Source organism: Clarias gariepinus, chromosome 4, assembly GCF_024256425.1.
Source record: "Clarias gariepinus isolate MV-2021 ecotype Netherlands chromosome 4, CGAR_prim_01v2, whole genome shotgun sequence".
Lineage (NCBI taxonomy): Eukaryota > Metazoa > Chordata > Actinopteri > Siluriformes > Clariidae > Clarias > Clarias gariepinus.
In genome coordinates this window covers 42,997,233-43,020,258 of record NC_071103.1, presented here as the reverse complement: position 1 = coordinate 43,020,258, position 23,026 = coordinate 42,997,233, and the positions used below count along the sequence as shown (strand labels likewise).

Here is a 23,026-nt window from a genome sequence, read left to right as displayed (position 1 = left end):
CCAGGGTCTGGACGATTTTATAGGATATACGGATATTATACGGATATTATTTAAGCAACGCCACACCACGTGGAAAGCGGCAAAAATGCTTCAATTTCATTGGCTGTCACTGAGTGTCAGCTATTCACGACTGGCCCCCGCGGAACACAGAATCCCCGGGCCTTGACTGCGCTTTCTCCATTTGTTATTACAGGGGCGGACTGGGACCAAAAAGTGGCCCTGGACTTCCTGGCCCACAGCAGCCCACACCATAATACATTGGCTCATTAATGTAGAGATACATTTTTAACACCAGTTACTAGTATAAAAATATAACACAATACAGAAATCAATACTATTTAAACATGTTATTTGAAGTATCACTGAACATATATTGGGTCAAAGGAACAAACAAAAAAAAAGAACATCAAGACAAACAACATATAAATCAATATTTTTTATTTTATTCTTTAATTATTATGGTAGTCAATATTAACACGAAAAAATGCTGAGAAACATTATTTCAATTAATATTGACCACCATCATAATAACTAGCACAAGTTAATGCTGCTACTAATTTTATTCTGTTTGATTGCCATTCTTTTTCCTTGGCTCTGGTAGATGAGGGGAGACGTGTTGGTCATCATCAGCATGTATTATGATGTGGGATGTGGTGCGCTGCTGGGTCCAGCCTCACTGTCCCTGACCTGTTATAGGCAGAATCTGTTCATTTGAAGCATTTCACAGCATTTACCTCTAAAGCTTTTTCTTATTTTCGCGTAACCTTTTCTTCTTCCTCCTTTTCATTTATGGAAATTATTATTAATTTGCTCAGAAAATTTGCTGCATCGAGAAAGGATCAATATCTAAAAATTGCCCACGTGTGTGGACAAAGAATACAAAAGTGTATAATCTTTAATAAAGTTAATCTATTACAATGTTGTTTTCAATGCTGAAGCAAACATGATTTTGTTTTAGTCTATTCATTGAATACAACGCGACAGCGCGCTCCGAGGTAAAGCGCACCCACAGTTACTGTAATCCCCCATCTCACCTTTACAACAGGTGTGAAGTCATCAAACCGGTTTCGCTGCTGGGGGAATTCACAGAATTGGGGGTTTTAAAACAAATTAACAAGACCGAGCAGACTTCAGACAGGGGGTTTGGTTGGTTAGAAGTGGCGCTGACGGGGGGCGGGAGGGAGTCTCGCCCGCGGAGCAATTCGGTGTAGAACCGCCACTGCCTATTTTCCACCACATCACGTACTTCCCTGATCTCGGACTAAACTCTGCGCTTTGCTTTTATAATGTGGAGCAAGCCCGAGATCATATTAACGTAGCATTCATCATTCAAAGTTATTCATATCAGTGTATAGTTAGTGTGATTTGAAAAGTGCTATAACTCCACCTGCTACAGTTTCAGCCCAGTGGAACAATCTGACTACACGTGAAGTGCCATGAAAAAGTATTTGCCCCTTCCTATTTTTTTTCTTTGCATATTTGTCACACTTATATAGGTGGAATTTTACCTAAACACTTAAGATGAGAACGTATAGGTTAATATGTATAGGTGAGAACAGCTGATTCACACTTGGGGAGAGTGAATAATTTGCATTTGAATGTTGTCTGGCATTGTAAGCACACGCAGTGACACTAAAAGAACAATAGGATTAATAGGAATAGGAGGCACTAAAGAGGAGGATTTTCATTTAGACTATAAAAAAATTTACCTGCGTCTATTTTTAGGCGTGCCAGCTGCCACTTTTTAGTCTTATAATGCCCACATGACATGCTGGTACAGGGCTGGACATAGCTCATCCATGCCAATGATCTCGGGTTTTCACCCTGCGCTATAAAATACGAGTACGACGGCCATCCGCGGACAGCAGCTCCTGCCTCCGTCCGCTCGCGCTGGCTCTTCTTTGAAGTCCCTGGGGCGGAACGCGCCCCAGGGACTTCAAAGAAGAGCCAGCGCGATTTGCCCCGTTTGCATGCCGCACTTCCGCGTTGTGTGCGCGCGTCTCACTCACACCGCGTAGTAAAATCCACTGTAAACCAACAAACCCCGAGTATTTTATAGCGCGGATGAACCCGGGATCATTAGCAAGGAGAGCTCTTCTTCACTATTCGTGCTTAATTCCGCAGCCCCGCTTCTTCGCATATCTGAATGGGAGGCCGCCTAACTAGTGAGCGAGGAGCGATATTGATTTGGGCGCACGCCGTGACAGGCTGAAAAAAAAACTATTGTCCTCAAAAATGTAACAGATGAGGACTCTGATTAATGTGCAAAAACTATATAATAAAACTATATAAGACTACATGCCTTTATAAGACTCAACTTTTATTTAAGCGCACTCACAATAACGAAAAAACGTGATTTTATAAATGTTTGAAAGCAAATAAGCTGCGCTGCTCTGTATTGTTTTTGGTGAACTTGAGCGCGTCAGAAAATGAACGCAAACGTTTTTTTAAATGGTCAGAGTCAGTCTGCTTGCTGTTTTCCCGACGCGTTCATAATCATTAGTCTACTTCTGCCGGTGCGCTCTGGAAAACTCCATGCATGCGGCTGAGCGCTGATTAAAACTATGGAGTAAATTAAAGAGGAGAATCACGATGCCGAATTAAAGTCCTGAGCCCAAACCTCATTTAAATTAAATTAACAAATACTATAAGTAAAAAAAAAAAACAATAGCCCACGTTTAGAAACTGTTTATAAATTCTTTTCGACATGAGTTGGCCCGGTGTTATGCGCAGAGCGCCGGGAGATTTCCTGGAGCTCCGAAATCACTGGTGCATTTTTTCTAAATAGATGCTTTAATAACTAATGGAGGTTTTAAGCTGTATATACACGCAGTTTTGAGGGGTTTAAAACGAATTAGTCCGAGCAGACCTACATGAAAGGTGAGAAGTGAGTAACTGCGCGCGCTGTCGCGGTGTATATACTGTACAACACACGTTTATCAACCTATTGATAAAAACGCTGCCTTTTGTAAAGTGAAAGTACTTTACAAAAGACAAACTGCTTTATTTTAGTCATGAATTCACAATCACATTACATTCCAGCTATTATTTCCAGCCGTGGTTAAATAATGTATGAAATAATTATTAAATGCTGGACTCAAACAGCAAATATGATGATTATTATAAAAAGCCCGAAAAAGTTTGTGGTCATAAGATAATATTTACTTAATAATATAATATATATAGTTCATTCATGTCTTCTGATGATGTCGACACATTTTTTACCTTTTAAATAAGATATGTTGGCATATTCACGAATCAGGACATTCGCATAGTTAAGACTATCAGATAGCCTACTATCAGGAAATTAGATTAATTTCAACACCATGTAAACCGAGACATTGCCATGTCTTTCACTGTTTTGTCCCTGTTAAAACATTACAAAAAATATATAAGAAACTTATTAAGAATTTTAAAGCACGAATTTGGGCATCTCATTTCATCATTATGAAAAAAATATGAAGCACATATACACACATTTATCAAGAAATATTTGTTGTAAAGCAAAATAAAATTCATGTTTGCTTCAGCATTGGGAACAATATTGTTTTAGACTAAGTAATTATACACAATTCTTTGTTGTACAGTACTTGGTCCGGCGTTTAAATAAAGTCCTTCCATGCTCCATCTGGCGGATATTCAGTGAAGCACAACACATTTATTTAAATTCCCGAATGTTGCTTACGGCAAGTCGCGGCGCGCCGCGGCTAAATTGAGGCATCCCGCGGGAAAACACGCGCAGTCTTAATGACCACATCTGTATATACTCTACCCGTAGAACAGATTAGATGTGTCTCCCCATGTTATCGATTTGTTAGAAATATGAATCCGACTACTAAAGACAGATTCACAAGTAATCTGCCGGATCTATCCCAATTACTTATTAGACCCCCACCATACCTAACTGCCATCTCTCCTCTTCTTCTCTCCCCCCCCTCTTTCTCTTTCTTCTCTCCTCCTGTCTCCCCCTTTCACTCTTTCTCTCTCCCTGTCGAGCTACACATGTCGTTCCTGAGCTGCCAGTGATCCAGATTCCCTCTGCCCTCCGGACCTGTCTGACCCATCCTGGTGCCCCGCTTCTGGCTGAAGATCTCGTCACATGGATGCCCCGTGTGTCTCTCTGGGATGCGTCTGGTGTCTGGGGATGATTCTCTCTACCTAGAAGACGGTTCTGGCCTTGACTGGTGTTGGCAACTGTTTCTCTGGGGACTTGACAGTTCGATAGTTCATGACTGGAACTTCTTACAAGTCTACCTGGGTCTTCAATAACTACCTGGACTCCATATTAACATCAATTAACATCAGCTATTATAGCTGAACTGCCTCCCACCCTACACACTGTATAAATGCAGATCATTTACTGCTTTCTGTTGCACCCAGATGAGGATGGGTTCCCTGTTGAGTCTGGTTCCTCTCAAGGTTTCTTCCTATTACCATCTCAGGGAGTTTTTCCTTGCCACTGTCGCCCTCGGCTTGCTCACCAGGGACAAACTGACCATTTTGATTCATACAAATTCACATTTCATACAAACTTAAATAATTCTTTTGACTGTGTAAAGCTGCTTTGCGGCAATGAAAATTGCTAAAAGCGCTATAGAAATAAAATTGAATTGAATTGAATTAAATGCAGACGATCTAAATGAAGTGACTAGCTATACTAGTCATGACCACTATTTTTACCAGTACATTAGACACTGTTGCTCCCATTAGGTTAAAAAAAAGAAGTCGTTATGTCTTCATTTTACGCTTCGGAGGACCGGATATATCCCATGATCCTACATGCTATACATTAGGAAATGCAAAAAAGGCAAAATAAAATAAAATAAATAGTTAAAAAACATACGCGGAAATTTTCGCATTTCTTTATAAACCACAAAAAAAAAAAACTTTCTTTAATCCGACCTTGTGCAGTCAGAGGGTGAACCCAGTAACGGCGGGCTTTCATATCCAGTTCCTGACACTGCCCCAACAGGTTAACACACAAACTACAATTTGGGCTGCAGGCTGACGTTAGACAGAGACAATCGATCGCCAGTGTAAAAGTCAATCGATCGCCACTACAAAACAATTGATCGCAACATAAACATCTAGGACGTTCAGAGCAAGTTCGTTTATCCAAAAATTTTAAGCCCGTGTGAACAAGGCCTTAAAACTGCACCATAAATTAAATTGAAATGTTTAGAAGTCGTGAAGGTATAAGCAGGTATGTGGCAGATTACAAACCAGACGTTTTGACAGTATACTGTGCACTTAATGTAAACAAACACCTGCACCAATAGATATTAATTAGAAAAGATAAAGTGAATATTTTGACTGGGATTAGTTCATATTTTCACTTTGGCTGAAATAACAGCGCTGAAGTGGTATAAGTGAATTTTAACACGCTGGAGTGGTTTTAAGACAAAACTTCATCTTTATCCTTTGATCTACTTTTTCCATTTCTCATCTGTGATTCACTCTCCGATTACCGAACAGGGAGTGTATTTGTCTGAGCACCAAAGAAGGACAACTTAGTGTAAACAAGGCGTAAGATACTCAACCTTACAGAATGGGATTTCTTTGTATTAATAAGTTAGACAGAGAGTTCTGCTGTACCGAGAAACACACAGACATGTACGTGGGCTTCAACCTCAAATAGTAATCATAATAATAATAATAATATCACTGATTACATTAAAGATCAGGAGATTATTTTTAGATTTAACATTCTAACTGTTTTTACAAACTCTTTAACTGTCAATAACAGGTATTAAATGATGTAAGTGATAAATATATGTATAATTTTTTTAAGCTTTTCCAAATCCAGAGGTAGACAAAATTTCTTATATGAAGCGTTCACCATATAACTTCCTGTGGATGAGCCGTTACTATGGAAATATAACGTATCAGAGCAAGTGCATTAATATAAAGCTGCACTACTGTCACAGCTGCTTTTATAGAGAATTTATCAACACCTGATCAATCAGAGCACAGAGATCAAAAGAAACAAAGTGCAATCAAAAGTGTGTAGTGTGTATACTGTGTAAGAGTGCTCTTACTGGAGTCAGATATTTTTTTCCATTTGTTGCTCCACTCAGTGAGTTGTTGAGCGTAAAGTTTCTCCACTCGAGCTCTGTCTTTGAAACAGTCCACAATGACATCACATACCTGGTACGAGTCTTTAGTCCTGTGTACTGTAGCGGCATAGTTACCCGGCTAAAAGACAGACACACACACAAACACACACACACACACACACATTTTTTACAAATGCATGATTATGCCGCACATTCAGTTATAAACACACACACGCACATTTTTACTAAACATACTTTCAGACACAATTTAATAAACTATTGTTTATTAAATTAATTATTAATGATTCATTATTTATTAATTTATTTATTCATTATAAATTATATATTAAGTTAGAAAAGTGAATACACACACACACACACACAACCACAAAGAAAGAGAAAGAAAGAAAGAAAGAAAAAAAGAAAGAAAGAGAGACTAAAATCTATTTTCTCACCATCCAAAAGCTCAGTATATTTTCATCCTTCTTTTCAGCCATGGCTACTGCTTCACACACCTCAAGGAAGTGTATTAGAGTTAAAGCACGAAGGAACAAGTGTGTGCGTGTGTGTGTGTGTGTGTGTGTGTCTGTGTGTATTGACCTTTCATGTGCTGTTTATTTTGGGATGCCTCTGCTGGATAGTGGAATGTTTGGGAGGGGATTCTATTCCTGATGCTATATTCCAGCTCACACATGCGCGCGGACACACACACACACACACACACACACACACACACACACACACACACAGACAGACACATGCATGCATCTGCTATAGGGTACTGTATCAGACACCACGTTATATATAACTCTCTCTCTCTCTCACACACACACACACACACACACACACACACACACACAGTCACCTCAAATTAGCTCCTTTTAAACATGATCACCATTAGTTATCTACCATGTACTGGACAGTGAAACACACACACGCACAAACACACAAAAATGCCTTTTGGACACATTTTGGACTCCTTCACATTGCTATGCGAGTGAGATGGGTCTCATCAGCCCAGTGGTGGCACTAGAGTGCAGGGTTTCACATATTGGTCTAGATTTCACTTCTCTGTAAATTTACATATTTGGCAAAACCTGGTTTTGCAAATTATTCCTAAAACTTTTGATGTCAAACTATGTGAACCTCTAAAATTACACTATTTGTTAAACTGGGTAAAAACCATTATATTTTCCAAATGCCTAGCCCTCAAAAAAAGTAGAAAAATAATCCTCTCAAACTATTTTTTTGTGCCAGTAATATTTTAAAAAGGTATTTTAAATTGTTCATTTAGAAATGAGGTTCATTTTGTATATACTGTAAACTCAGTTCTAGTATAAACTGAGAAGCAAACAAGTGAAAATATATGTAAATAAAAATGTTAAATGTCAAGAAATAATTAAAAGCGGGTTTTTAAGATCTATACACTACCAGATAAAATTATTTGTGAACAAACATTTTAACTCCATGGTCTTTCCTGATTTTTATTTCTTTTTACACAGTTAAACGATGCTGAAGGCATAAAGGAACAGTTGATATTGAGATGTATATCTGCTCCTTCTGCTCTGTAAAGCTTCATAACGGCTCTAATCTGAGCTGCTGGTTGTTAATTGGTGATTTCTGAGGCTGGTGACTCTAAATGAACTTCTCCTCTGCAGCAGAGCTCAGTTTGGGTCTTGTTTTCCTGGGAAGGTCTTCATGAGACACAGTGTTATCATGGAGCTTGATGGGTTTTACAAACGCACTCAACACAATACGGTTCTGTGAGAACTGTTTCAGAACAGCTGACTTTAAAACAACTGACTGTTGTTGTTGTTTTAGAATGTAGAAAATAAATCACAAAACAAAAACATTGAATTAGAAGGTGTGTCCAAACTCAAATATAATTGCATTCACGTGCACTTGGGTGAGTGAGAAACTGTTGGTAAACTGGTATGTGTGTGTGTTTTAAAAATCGTCCTACAGCAGGCCTCTGGATCTATCGGCTGGCTGGTGTGTGTGTGCGAGATAGAATCAGCCTACACAATAGCCCTAATCACTACAGCCACGATTCTTTTCAAGGGTAAAGTGCAGGTAAATTTGTAAAAAAAAAAAAAAAAAAATGGATTTGAGCTGGTACAGCAGGGAGAGGATCTGTCTCCAATATAGATTTAAAAGCTAAACAAACCAGGACTTACACTTGATCCAGCATGATATTAAGACCCTCCCAGGTCCGATCATGTGCAAGCCTCCCTACAGCGTCCCAGATTCCCGCTGTCGTGCTATCAAGGCTGAGATGGATAAAATGCTAAAAGGAGTCATTGTCAAGTTATCTGGGAATTTGCACATCACCCTCCGCTTCAATCTCAAAAAAAGCCATAGCCAACTACAGGGGACATGGAAATCAACTCTAGAATCACTTTTAATTCTTGTGTCTGACAGCTTTGCAGGTTACACAACAATTGTTCAAAGTAGACTCAACTAAGGGAGGGAAAGAGAGCGAGGTCAATAACATTAAATGAAAACCAGAATTGTTTAACTAAGCTTCTAACACAACTGACTAACACATGCTATTCTATTAACCCTTTGAAGACATGTAATACACAACGTCATACTACATTTTTTGTGAATACATGGAAACATTTAAACAACAATCACAGGATAACATATGTTACTCTTTCTTTTGTAATGAGCACTATAGTGAATAAATTAAACCAAGTAAAATTTAAGTGATCAGTCCTTCGTATAAGTAAAGAGTGGTATTATAATACCATCAGTGTCCCTGAGATGACCAGCAACCAATGTGCTTCCTTGTCACACATGTTACTGACTGCAGTCTCTTACACGCAAGTTTTTATACACAGACCCTATACTGTTACATCATAGTTACATCATAGTAGATACTGTGAGGTGGTGATTCTCTGTCACAGATAGTGCTTGTATGTTGAGTCTGTACCTTTGCTCCTTTAGTGACTGTGAGGTGATGCATACTGTGATCGTGTCACTTGTCGAGTGACTTCAACTTCACCATTTAACTTTTTTAACTTGGTTCTTCAACCCAGTTCAACCTTAACTGGTTCTTTTCTTCTGCCTGTTCTTCTGTCGGAACCAAGACAACTAGCCATCTAACATCTCTATGAAGGATGGTCGCAGGAATCTTGGTTTTCAATTTCTTAATGACCTTCTCTGTCTTGTCTGTGACGCTCACTTAGTTGGGCTTTATACTTGGAACTGGGTAGTGTAAAAAGACTCTCACACATGCGTCTCTGACAACACTCTTGCGGTCTGATTTGATTTTGATTATCCTGGCTAGTTTGTACTGGCCTCGTAGTGCATTTTGATCAGCCAGCCAGACTATGTTCCCCACACCAATGTTCCATTGTGTGCCCATTACTTCTCACAAACAAGTTTGGTCCTGCTAACTGACTCTATTTCTTCCCAGAATTTGGTAACGTCTTCCTGGATAATCTTTAATCTTTTGTAGGGATAGCCTATGAAATTAAAATCTCCTGGGTCTCCATTCGGTCCTGACCTTCCGAGTAAGAGAGAGTTGGGAGTGACATATTCCATGCAAGCCTCTCTACTCTGCGTTCTCGCGTCTATTGGTCTTTCATTTGCTAGATTAGTGTAAAGGAAGGCTTGGAACTCACCCCACGTGAAAACACCATTGCCTCCCAGGTTATAAAGGGCTCGCTTTACAATAAGAACAGCGGCCTCTGCTGCCCCATTCCTGTTAGGAGAACTTGCGGGATAGATTTTTCAGGACCATTCAGTACTATGCTTGGAAGCCTTTCCCTCCAGCTCAGATCTCTGCAGCTTATCCAAGAACTTGTATAGTTCTTCAAGAGCAGGTTTGGCCCGAATGAAATTCGAGCCCGGGTCAGACCACAGTTTTCTTGGGTGTCCCCTCAGGGCTGTAAATCTCTGGTAGGCTAGTAGGAAGCCTTTAGTAGATTAATCACTCATGACGTCAGCGTGTATAGCTCTGGAAGCCATGCAACAGAAGACAATTCCCCAGACCTTAAGCCGTACTCTTTTCCTGACTTCATCTCTTACTTCGTGAGGACCAAACAAGACTAAGGTTGTGAATTCAAAGGGCGCGGCTGGTTTTGTTCTTTTAGGAGGAAGATCACCCATAACTTGTGGACACCTCTTTGCACTTCCTTTTCTGCAAATCATGCAGCTGTCCACTATTTTCATGGCAAGTCTATGACCTTTAGTCACCCATGCCTTGTGTCTCATCCAGAGTAGCGTACCTGCTACCTACTCATGGTTTGCATTATGGGCATTATTTATATTGTGGACACCCATGTTCTGTCAGGTAATATCGGAACCCCGACCTTATCCTCATCAAAAATTTGGATTCTTGACTAGTTTGGTTAAGTTACTAAAACTTTTCATGTCCACTAGTTTTTTTTTTTTTTTTGGATAACTAAGTCACTAGGTGTTCTCCTTGGTAGATTTCCCTTGGCTGCTTGGGTCAAAAGCGACATTAGCAGAATCCCTCCTGTTTTTTGTACTCAGTTCTTTGAGATCTCCCTCTTCTGTTGCCCTCAGTTTCTTTATTGTTTGAGCTCTTGTCATAACAGCTGAGAATGTCGTCCTTTAGAGTTTATCAACTTTTTCCCTTGCATCAGTAGTAATCTCTGCAGCAGATTTTTTTGGCCACTCTTCTATTGGATACCTTAGGAAGGGTCCCTTCACAGTTACAAACGTAAGATTAATGAAAAGGTTGTTTTTAATCAGCTGAACACCCACTTAAACTTAATCCTGCTGCCAGGATTCTGACTAGAACCAGAAAATCTGAGCATATCACACCAGTCCTTACATCCTTACCCTACCACTTAAACTCAAATGTCAGGGGTAGCTCATTGGTTAGGGCATTGGACTACAGTTCAAAAGTCCCAGGTTCAAATCCCACAACCACCAAGTTGTCCCTGTTGGGCCCTTGAGCAAGGCCCAACAGGGACATTAATTATTATCAATGAGATAAAAAGTCTAATTCGCTCTGGATAAGGGCATCTGCCAAATGTAATGTAAAATGGATACCTGAACAGTTTTCAATCTGGTTACTGAGCACATCACAGTACAGAGATGTACTGTGATGTACACAGTACAGAGATGTACGGCGCCATCTTGAACAAGGTTCAAGATGGCGCCGGTGAGGTCGGCTGCCGTCACGACTGCTCCGACCACCTTTTCTTTGTTTTTGTTCTTTAAGTTAGTTTACAGCGTTTTAAAACCGGCAAAATTACCACCATGGGGTACATTAGTTATGATAGAGACACTCTTGTTTCTATTGGTATACAATGTACTCACAATTCGACGTTTTTAACTCAGGATCCGAGCTGGCCGAGTGAGATCCTGAGGGACAACAAAGGACGCGACGCGAAGCGGCGGCCCCGAGGGAAACAAGCCGGCGTCAGGAACAGGCTGAGAGCCCGTGCACACCGCACACCTCTGCCTAGCATCCTGCTCGCCAACGTCCAGTCACTGGAAAACAAGCTCGATGACCTCAGGGCCAGGATAAAGTTCCAGAGAGACATTCGGGACTGCAATCTCCTCTGCTTCACCAAGACATGGCTGAACCCAGCGGTGCCGGACCACGCCATTCAGCTGGCTGAGTTCTTCTCGGTTCACCGCATGGACAGGACACGGGACTCGGGGAAGTCAAGGGGAGGCGGCGTGTGTTTAATGGTGAACAGCAGCTGGTGCAACAGCGCGAGCGTTGTTCCTCTCACACGCTCCTGCACACCAAACCTGGAACTACTGTCCATCATGTGTCGTCCTTTTTACCTTCCTCGGGAGTTATAATCAGCGCTGTTTATATTCCACCACAAGCGGACACGGACACTGCCTTATGCGAGCTGCATGAGGCACTCACACAACAACAAACACAAAACTGGGACGCTGCGCTTATTGTGGCGGGGGACTTTAATAGTGCCAACCTCAAACGCGCAGCGCCGAACTTTTATCAGCACATCACCTGCCCCACCAGGGGCGAAAGGACACTGGACCACTGCTACACAACGGTCAAGGACGGCTACAAGGCACAATCTTGTCCACCGTTTGGTAAATCCGACCACGCCGCCATCTTCCTCATGCCAAAATACAAACAAAGGCTGAAACAGGAAGTTCCGGTTCAGAGGGAGGTCGCGCGCTGGACGGACCAATCGGTGGCCGCGTTACAGGACGCACTCGATGACGCAGACTGGGACATGTTCAGAAACAGCTCCGACGATGACGTCAGTGTGTTTACGGAAGCGGTTGTGGGATTCATCGGGAAACTAGCGGACGATACCATAGAAAAACTATTAAAACGTTTCCCAACCAGAAGCCGTGGGTGGATAAAACCATCCGCGATGCTCTGAAATCTCGCACCGCTGCCTACAACACGGGACTCGCGTCAGAGGACATGGAACCATATAAGGCTGCGTCATACAGCGTCCGGAAGGCGGTGAAAGAGGCGAAGCAGTGCTACGGGAGAAAACTAGAGTCACAGCTCCAACAGAGTGAATCTAGGAGCCTGTGGCAGGGATTAAGGACAATTACTGATTATAAAGCTACAACATCCGGTATGATAAACGCAGACATGACTCTGGCAGATGAGCTGAACACTTTCTATGCTCGCTTCGAGGCTGCAGCTAAAGACGCTAGCGATGCTAATGCTAGCGGCGCTAACGGCTGCAGACAGGAAGTCACTGCCAGCACCGGAAGCGCGTTCATCATCACAGAGCATGACGTGAGGAGAGCCTTCAAGAGAGTGAACACCAGGAAAGCAGCAGGACCAGACGGCATCTCAGGCCGTATTCTCTTTTTTTTTTTTTTTTTTTTCCGGCCTGTCAGTATCACAGATAACACATAGCAGAGAGTATGTGTAGCTGTTCTATCATCATTCACAGCCATTTTTTTTTTTTTTTAAATTTATTTATTTATTTATTTATTTAGTTTGTTTCCCATATTATAACAGACAAGACCGGGGACCAAAAAAAGAGAAGAGAGAGTAAAAAAAAAAAAAAAAAAAAAAAAGGGGGGGGGAAAGAGAGAAAAAAAAAAAAAAAGAAAGGGGGGGGGGGTGAGAGGGGGGAGAGAATATAGTCAAAACTCGCTTCCGCACCTGCCGAAGAAAAAGAGAAAAAACAACAGCAGAAAAACCGCAGCCACAACCAACACCTGCACGACTCGCGGCAAACCACAAGTCCCTAAATCTGTTGAGCCGCGCACATAATAAAATATTTTGAAATAAACATTTTGTTTTGAAGCAACAGCAAAGACAGTGTGTGTGTGAGCACCTGTTTGTACACCAGTGTGAACGTTTGTGTGCACACCTGTGTGTGTGAGCGCGCTTGTTTTCATAGGGTTCCTCCATGTAAATGTTTAATAGTGTGTGTGGGGGACCACAGTCCCATCCCGCGAGGCATGGAGCAGATACGGCGGAGACACGGGTCCCAGACATCCAGAGGCCCCCCAGAGCACAGGAGTCTCAGGAGAACCACCGCAGGGACAGCCCCCCCCACCCCGAAAGGGGCAGCGGAGAGCCCAGAGGGGGGTCATCTAGCAGCCCCAGTGCAGACGCCCCAGGGTGCCGTGGTGACAGGACCGCAGGCTCCGCCGGTGGTCATCCACTCCGAGGCAGTCCGGTTCCTGGGTTCAGAGCTCCCAGGGCCCCCCCCATCCACAAGCTGGTGCCTCGCCAAGCCAGGAGAGCCAGATCCCGCCCAGCGACCGCCGCGAGTGAGCCAGCGCTCACCCGGGCGCCCCGCCCCGAAGCGAGAAACCAACAACCCACCAGCGGCCGGGGGCACCCCACAGCTGTGTGTGGTGGCAGAGCAGGGGGGGCCTGGGATGTTGAGAGAGGTGGAGTCTAGGACCTGACCTGACACCTAAACGTAGACAGCCAGACACACACATACACAAACATATATTCCCACCCTCATACATACAAACAAATATTCACACACTCACACATGTAGACACACAAAAATAGACAATATACACACTCACACTCCCCATATACCCACTTCCCTCCGCCGTGGGGACAGAAAGACCCCCCCGGTCCCCGCAGCAGCGGAAAGGACCACCAGCCCAGACCCCGACCGAACGGCCAGCTCCTCCTCTCAGCCCCCGGCCCTGGACCGCGGATAGAGAACGGGGGTGTAGAAAAAAGGAAGACCCCTGCTTCGCTCCTCCCGCTCTAATGTAGTGTTGGTGTGTGTTGTTCTAAAGTGCTTTAAAACAAGGGAGGGGCAAGACACTAACCACCCTCCGGCAGCTCGTGTCAGCTCTGCCCCTCACAAGAACCCTAAATGTCTACGTGCCACTTAAAATTGGGAAATGGGCACTGGCACCAGAGGTAAGGCTGATTAAACAGCCCGCCCTCTGGACGCCATTCAGTGTGCCCACCCCCAAGGCCCTATATGTATGTGTAACATGACAGTAAGTAATGAGAGTGTCTAAAATGTGATATAAAATTGAGATGCAGGTGGTCACAAGGAGACAGGAAAGGAAAACCTCCCCTGCATCCCAGCAACACCCCCGCACCCCAAAGCCCTACCTGTATGGTGTTATGATGGAGCGGGAAGAGGGAAGCATCGGGGATGGGGAGAAAATAATCAGAGGAGGCAAGTACCCCCCCCTTGGGACCAGCTCCCCTACTGACCCCCATAGGCACCCCCGTTGCCCAAAAAAAAAAAAATAAATAAATAAATAAATAAAAACCGCCCAGGGACGGGGGCCCAGGCCCATCCAAACCAGGGCCCATGGCAACGGCCCCACCGGCCACCGCAGAGCCCGGGGGAGCCCACCAGGCCCCACAACAGAGGGGAAGAAGAAGGAAACAAAAAAAAAAATAATTAATAAATAAAAAAAAAAAAAAAATAAATAAATAAATAAAAAAAAAAAAAAAAAATTACTCCCACCCCCACATTCAGTCGACTCCCAGACTACATAGAACAATAGACACCCAAGTTAGGCCCGTCCTCCTCCTGTAATGGACCCCCCCTGCAAAGAGGACACTTGCAGATGGTAAAAACACACCCACCAGCTGAAGAGGCCCCCCAGCTCCACCGATGCGTCGAAGGTCCCCGCCCAGGGCCGGGCACCAGGGCAAGCACCAACCCACACCACGGCAGCACACCAGCCAGGACCCAGGCCCCCCAGGCCCAGCCGGAACCCCAGCCCAGAGGAAGAGCGCCCCCAGGACCCCAAACCCCCCCCGGACCTATCTCGGAGCAGTATGGCCGCCAGGCCGGCAACCTACGTCCGCCGACACGGCCCTCCCCAGCAGCGCCGCGTGCGGACGGTAGGGGGGGGAAGAAAAAAAAAGAAATAAAAATAAAATTATCGTAAATAAATAAATAAATTTAAAAAAAAAAAAAAAAAAAAAAAAAACACCGCCCAGGAGCCACCCGCGCCCCCTCCAGGCCAGGACCGCAGCCCCAGCGCCGGACCCCCCAAGAAACCCACCCCGCAAGAACGCCTAGACGCCCCAGGCCAGCATGCCCCCCGCCGCACCAGCAGCCAGGACCAAACCGGACAGAACTGCGGCCCCCAGCCACACTAGGTAATGGAGCCGATCAAAGGAGCCCAGAGAGATTGACCTAATGTGGCAGCAGACGCCGTGTCAAGACTAATATAGTCTAACAAACGATCTCTATATTGGTTGATATTAAGATTATTTCTATTTTTCCAGTTCATGAGGACAGTCTTCTTAGCAATGCATAAGGCGGTGAAAGCCATGTGGATTGTGTTGACCTCTGTAGTGACACCCTCTAGGTCACCCAACAAGCAAACTGAAGGAGAGGCTAGAATGGAACATTTAAGACACTTTGATAAGTCTTCACAAATCTCATACCAGAATTTCTGAACAGGTGGACAGAACCATAGAGCATGTATGTAATTGTCAGGTGTGTTGTTTTGGCAGTATGAGCAGTTGTTAGAAGCTGTAAGACCCATCCGGAACATCCGATGACCTGTGTAGTGCACTCTATGCAGAATTTTGTATTGTATTAATTGTAAACTGGGATTTCTAATCAGTTCAAAAGGTTTTAAACATATCTGAGACCAGAAATTGTGGTCCCAGCTGACTGATAAATCTGCCTCCCATTTTGCAATAGGAATCGATACTGATTCATCTATTTTGGATAGTGTCCTGTATATTTTAGATAATAATTTGGGGGTCCTGAGGTCAAGGAATTCTGCCACTCTTGGTGGTATTTGTAATTTGATATGATCGGAATTAAATTTCTTTCTTATTATAGATTTAACTTGTTGATATTCTAAAAATCTATTCTTGTTAATCCCATATTGATTGACCAATATATCAAAAGGAATAAAATCTGACCCTTCGAATATATGTTCCAAATATTTAATACCTTTACCACCCCAGTCCCTGAAGTTTATCATATTATTGTTTTGTACTATGTCAGGGTTGTTCCATATGGGAGTGCGTTTGCATGGGATTAGTGAAGACTCAGTCATTTTAAGAAACTCCCACCATGCTGTCAGAGAGGAGCTGATACTGATACTTTTGAAGCAAACATGTCGTTTAATGTTTGAGCTAATGAATGGTAGATCTGAAATCTCTATATTATTGCATAGTGCCTGTTCTACATCTAGCCAAGACTCATCTAAAAGGGTGTGTTTTAACCACCCTGATATGTGTTGAAGCCTGTTGGCTAAGAAATAGTGGTGAAAGTTCGGCAGATCTAGACCTCCTTTGTCCTTGGTCTTTTGTAGTGTTTTTAAGCTAATACGCGGGGGTTTACCTTTCCAAAGGAATTTAGAGATGGAGGAGTCTAGAGATCTAAACCAGTCAGTTGACGGTTTGCTTGGGATCATTGCAAATAGGTAATTAATTCTTGGCAAAACCATCATTTTTATTGAAGCTACCCTTCCCATGAGTGATATGGGTAGAGACTTCCATCTGGTTAGATCATCTTCTATCGTCTTTAAAAGTGGGATGTGGTTTAATTTTGTTAAATCTACGAGCCTAGGTGAGACATTAATACCTAAATACTTAATATTTCCAGATTGTAGTGGAGTGGAGGAGGAGGACTGAAAGGAGCAGTTAATCGGAAGAACAGTAGATTTTAACCAGTTTATTGAATAATCTGAGATTCTTGAGAAAGAGTTTATTAATGTAATTACCTCAGAGAGAGTGGTTTGTGAATGCTGGAGAAAAAGTAACACATCATCTGCGTAAAGACTAACTTTATGTTCTATATTCTTGCATTTAATGCCTTTAATCGCTATAGTCTGTCTAATAGCTGTTGCTAATGGTTCAATAAAAATTGCAAAAAGTGAAGGGGAGAGAGGGCATCCCTGCCTGGTGCCCCTCTTAAGATGGAAGCTGGAGGATGTTTGGTCATTTGTCCTGACACATGCTGTTGGAGAATTATATAATATTTTTAACCAGTTTATGAAGGAGTTTCCAAAACCAAATTTGTGTAAGGTTGCAAATAAAAAATTCCAATTAACCCTATCAAAAGCCTTTTCTGCATCTAGAGACAATATTGTAATTTGAAGGTTTTTATTACATGAATAGTCTATCAGGTTAAGTAATCTGCGCGTATTTGTTGAGGAGTGCCTTCCTTTTATGAAACCAGTTTGGTCTGGATGGATTATGAGAGGGGTTACCTTCTCTATTCTTTTTGAGAGCGCTTTGCAGATTATTTTAATGTCAACATTAATAAGTGATATTGGACGGTAGCTGTTAGGCAGTACCGGATCTTTACCTGGTTTTAGTAAGAGACTAATGTTAGCAGAATTCATATTTGGCGGGAGTCTACCATTTTCCTTAGATTCCTGCAACATTCTGTTGAATGTTGGTGCCAGAATTGTCCAGAATTCTTTATAGAATTCCGCTGGGAAGCCGTCTGGACCTGGAGCCTTTTTATTGGGCATACTGTTCAAGGCTTCCTGGAGTTCATCTGATGTCAGTGGAGAATCCAATGCCATCGCTTGGTTGTCTGATAATTTCGGAAGAGTTATATGATCAAGAAACTGGTCAACTTCTTCTTTAGACGGGTTCATCTGTGGTGAATAAAGAGATTCATAAAAGTCCCTGAAAGTATTGTTTATTCTTTCAGGGTCATATACTGTGTCCCCAGTTGAGTTTTTAACAGCATATATAGTTGTTTTTTCTTTATTTATTTTTAACTGGTTAGCTAGGAATTTACCAGATTTGTTACCATATTCAAAGTTTTGCCAGCGGAGTCTTTGTGCTAAGAACTGAGTATTTTTATCAATAATTTCATTTAATTCTAGTTTTGCTTTACATATTTTCTTCAATATTTCCTTCTCTTGAGAGGATACATAAGCTTCTTCTAGAGATTTGATTGTTTCTTCTAATTCCTGAATATATTTATTCTCCCTTTTCTTTTTATGTGATGAGAATGAGATTATTCTACCTCTCATCACAGCTTTGCCTGCTTCCCAGAGAACAGATGCTGAAGTTCCAGGCTGGTCGTTATAGTCTAGATATAAAGCCCATTCTTTCTTAAAATAATTAATAAAATCTTCATCTTTAAGCAATGATGTATTAAATCTCCAGTTTTTACTTGGTGGGGTGTCCTTCTTGTTTTTTAAAGTTAAAGATACAGGAGCATGGTCGCTGACAGCTATGGTGTGTATTTCTGTGTCTGAAATGTCACTCAGCAGTGAGCTGCTGACTAAAAAATAATCCAGACGAGAGTGACTGTGATGGACTTTTGAAAAAAAAGTATATTCTCTACAGTTGGGGTGAAGAGATCGCCATGCATCGCAAAGTCCGTAGTCGCTCATGTACTGTTTAACTATATTAGTGGATTCCCAATTACGCTGAGTTCCAGCTGTGCTGAGCCTGTCCCTTTCTTTATTTAGTCCAAAGTTGAAGTCTCCACCAAGAATCAGTGTACAGTCTAGATGTTCCGAAAGTGCAGTAAAAAAAGTGTGGAAAAAGGAGGGGTCATCAACATTTGGACCATATATACTGGCAATACAAAACTTTTTATTAAATATAGATAATTTAGTGATTAGATATCTACCCTCCGGGTCTATAACTGTGTTGAGTACTGTAAATGTAACATTTTTATGTAATAAAATTGCTACCCCCCTTTGCCTAGAGTTATAGCAGGCTGCGAACACATTAGGGAACTCAGCTGTTTTAAGTTCATCTATAGCTGTGGCAGGTCTATGAGTCTCTTGTAATAAAACAACGTCTGCTTGTAGTCTTTTAAGTTGGTAGAGTATTTTTAATCTCTTCTCTCTGGAGCCAGCTCCATTCACATTCCATGTGACAAGCCTTAGTGCACCCATGGATGTGTGTGTGTAGCTAGTATTGCCTGCTGTGTGTGAAGCTTAGATGAATGAAATATGAGCGAGCGTGTGTGTGTGTGTGTGTGTGTGAATATGTCCTGTATGTCTGTGTGCGCTAAGAGTACGGTGTGGTAGTATTGACGCTGAGTGAATGTATATTTGGTCGTGCCGCGCTGATGTGTAAAGATATAAAGTGCTGTGTGTGCGTGTGTGTGTAAATAAGGCGGGTGATCAGTACAGTGAGAGAGGTTAGTATTAAGAAAGACAGCAGAAGAGGGAAAGAAGAAAACAGGAGGGGATGCATGAAAAATACTAAAAAAAAAAAAAACAAACAAAAAAAAAAAATAAATAAAAAGAATAAGAAACTTGACAGAAAGAAAAACATTTATATAACCACATTTAAACGCTGTAGAGACTGACGGTATCGTGGTAACATATCAAATTCGATTACTAGAAGAAAAACGAAGAAATATAAGAAATAAAGCGGATTCTTATCTGGAATGGTGTTAGTAAAGCCAGGGAGTTGTACTGGAGTCGCGGTAGAGCTGGCCGTTCACGTAGAGACGATCCACGGCGATGACCGCTCGGGAGCCTTTCTGGATTAGAGAGCGTCGAATTGGAAACAGAATTTTGCGCCGTTCCAGGATCTCTTTGGGAAACTGGTCGTTTACGCTAAAGTCCGTTCCTTTTAGCTCCCTGCCGCGACTTTTCACCTGCTCTTTCTGTTTGAAGAATCCAAATTTGGCCACGATAGGACGCGGCCTCGGAGCTCCAGGTCTCTTCGCACCCAGCCGATGGACTCTTTCGAGGGTGATGTTTTCCACGGTGTCTTCCGGAAGCTTCAGATACGTTTTCATGAAGGTTTTAATCGTAGCCTCTGCGTTTTCTTCGGCAGATTCCGGGATACCGGAAAACACCAAGTTTTCTCTCATGCTGCGAGATTGAAGATTTATGACGGTCTCTTTTATTTTTTTATTTTCCTCGTTCAGATCGTTCTTTCATCCATGAGAGAAAGAGGGGGGGAAAGAGAAGAAGAGGAGAGATGGCAGTTAGGTATGGTCACAGTCACACAATGTATAATGTGAATGAATATTAACTGTAGAGTGCAAGCAGAGACTCCGGCAGGACTAACTATGACAGCATAACTAAAAGGGAGAGCCAGAAGGAAACACAGACATGAGGGGAAACTGAGATGTAAAGCAAACAATCACCTCACCGTCAGCAAACCTGAGTGATCAATGAGAGTGAGGAAGACAGCATCCAAACATACCAGTTCACCATAATACTCTACGTCCATGAGTCACCCAGATCTGCTCCTTTACCTATGGCAAATCTATTTATAAAAATGGTTGGCTAAATAAATAGGTTTTTAGCCTGGACTTAAACACTGAGACTGTGTCTGAGTCCCGAACACTATTTGGAAGACTATTCCATAACTTTGGGGCTTTGTAAGAAAAAGCTCTGCCCCCAGCTGTAATTTTCATAATACGCGGTACTGACAAGCAGCCTGCATCCTTTGATCGAAGTAGGCGTGACGGATCGTAAGACACTAGCAGTTCCCTCAGGTACTGCGGCGCGAGACCATTTAATGCTTTATATGTCAAGAGTAGTATTTTAAAATTAATGCGAAATTTCACAGGGAGCCAATGCAGTGAAGATAAAATAGGGGTGATGTGCTCATATCTTCTGGTTCTGGTGAGGACTCTCGCTGCTGCATTCTGGACTAGCTAAAGCTTATTTATGCATCTAGCTGAACAACCAGGCATTACAATAGTCCAACCTAGAGGTGATAAAAGCATGAACTAGTTTTTCTGCGTCGTTTAGCGACAATAAATTTCTTATTCTGGCAATATTTCTGAGGTGAAAGAATGCTATCCTGGTAATATTATCTACATGTGCTTCAAATGAAAGGCTGGAATCAATAATCACACCAAGGTCTTTTACTGTTGCATTTGATGGAACAGAAAGGCCATCTAAAGTTACGGTGTGATCTAAAATTTTACTCCTAGCTGTATGCGGTCCTATGACTAGAACTTCTGTCTTATCCGGATTTAGCAGAAGGAAGTTAATTAGCATCCAATTTCTTATGTCCTGCACACATTGCTCAATTTTAGTAAGCTGTTTTTTCTCATCAGGTTTTGCTGAGACATATAACTGTGTATCGTCAGCATAACAATGAAAACTAATACCATGCTTACGGATTATGTTGCCCAGAGGAAGCATGTAAAGGGAAAAAAGCAGTGGACCTAAAACTGAACCCTGCGGAACGCCAGGTATTTAATTTCTATCGTATTCTTTTATTTATATTTATTTCTTATTTGTAAACTTTAATTCTCTTTTAGGGTCAATGGCAGTCGTATAATGCATTTCACTACATTTCGTACTGTGTATGTTTGTGTATGTGACAAATAAAATTTGAATTTGAATTTTGAATTTGAATTTGTGACTCAGAAAGATAATAAATGATTTCATTTAAATTCGGGTTCTGGCAAAATATCAGTGCTGGTACTTCTAAATCTTAGTGCTGTGTTTGACACTGTCGATCATAACATACTAATAGAATGACTGGAAAAGTGGGTCCGGCTTTCAAATGGTTCAGGTCATACTTAGAAGGGAGAGGTTATTATGTGAGTATAGAAGATCATTAGTCTAAGTGGATGTCCATGACATGCGGAGTCCCACATGGCTCAATTCTTGCACTGCTTCTGTTTAGCCTGTATATGCTAAGTCTGATAATGAGAAAGGCAATTTGGTTCTATCACAGCTATGCTAATGATACCCAGATTTACCTAGCCTTATCTCCAAATGACAATAGCCCGATTGAGTCCCTCTGCCAATGCATTGATGAAACAGTTGGATGTGCCAAAACTTTCTTCAGTTAAAAAAGTGGAAAATTAAGGTCATTGCATTTGCAAACAAAAATGAAGCTGTAAAGGTGAATGTATACCTTTACTCTCGAGGTCAAAATAAAGATTCTGACTATCTCTGTTTGTATCTGTTTATTGTTATTATTTTAAAAATGTTTTATTTAAAATTATCAAACTTTATATATAGAAATAACTGTGAAAATAAACTTTCAGAATAGAACATTATAATAACCTAAAAAATAAATTGTCTTACATTTGTGTAAATGTTTCATATGAGTTGTTTTTTCAGGAATTTTCTTGTACTAAATAATATTAATGCAACAAATCCTGCAATGGAAAAAATTAAGATTTTCCTCATCATAATGTGCATTTTATTGTTTTTTAATCACTCTATATGCAATATTTTTTGTTTTTTATACAATATCTTAATTTTATATTTTATCAAAATGAAAATAAATAAACCAAAGAAAATTATTCTGTTTGTGAAATAGCATAAAAATTATGAGTTGTGTATAAAGTGATTAAAAACAATAAAATGCATGCTATGATAAAGAAACTTTCCATCTCTTCCATTCCAGGTATTACAAAATGGTAACAGTGTAAATTTTGGTATCTGCATGAGCTCAGTGGTCCGTGCACAACCACTTATGGGCGCGCCGTTCTCTGAATACGCCATTTTCACGGGGTGGGACTAAGAAACATGCTTCTCTGTTTTTTAATCTGCATGCTCAGTTTAGGTTTAGTATTCAGTGCGCACAGTTTGTTCGGTTTGTATATCTGTTATTTTAAAACTAAATATATAAGGGTAAAGTGATATGCCTAACCTTT

The 23,026-nt window shown here is 41.6% G+C and overlaps 1 protein-coding gene across 1 annotated transcript in view; it reads right to left on the bottom strand.

Annotated features, from left to right (window-relative positions):
- LOC128519947 (protein kinase C and casein kinase substrate in neurons protein 3-like) overlaps positions 1-6,627 on the bottom strand; it is a 29,344-nt gene extending 22,717 nt beyond the window's left edge. The window contains exons 1-2 of the mRNA XM_053493926.1: positions 6,512-6,627; positions 6,039-6,195 (exon numbers count right to left, since the gene is read on the bottom strand). Coding sequence (XP_053349901.1) covers positions 6,039-6,195; positions 6,512-6,553 — 199 coding nt within the window. The 5' untranslated portion in view covers positions 6,554-6,627. The remainder of the gene's footprint in view (positions 1-6,038; positions 6,196-6,511) is intronic.
- Between the last annotated feature and the right edge of the window lie 16,399 nt (positions 6,628-23,026).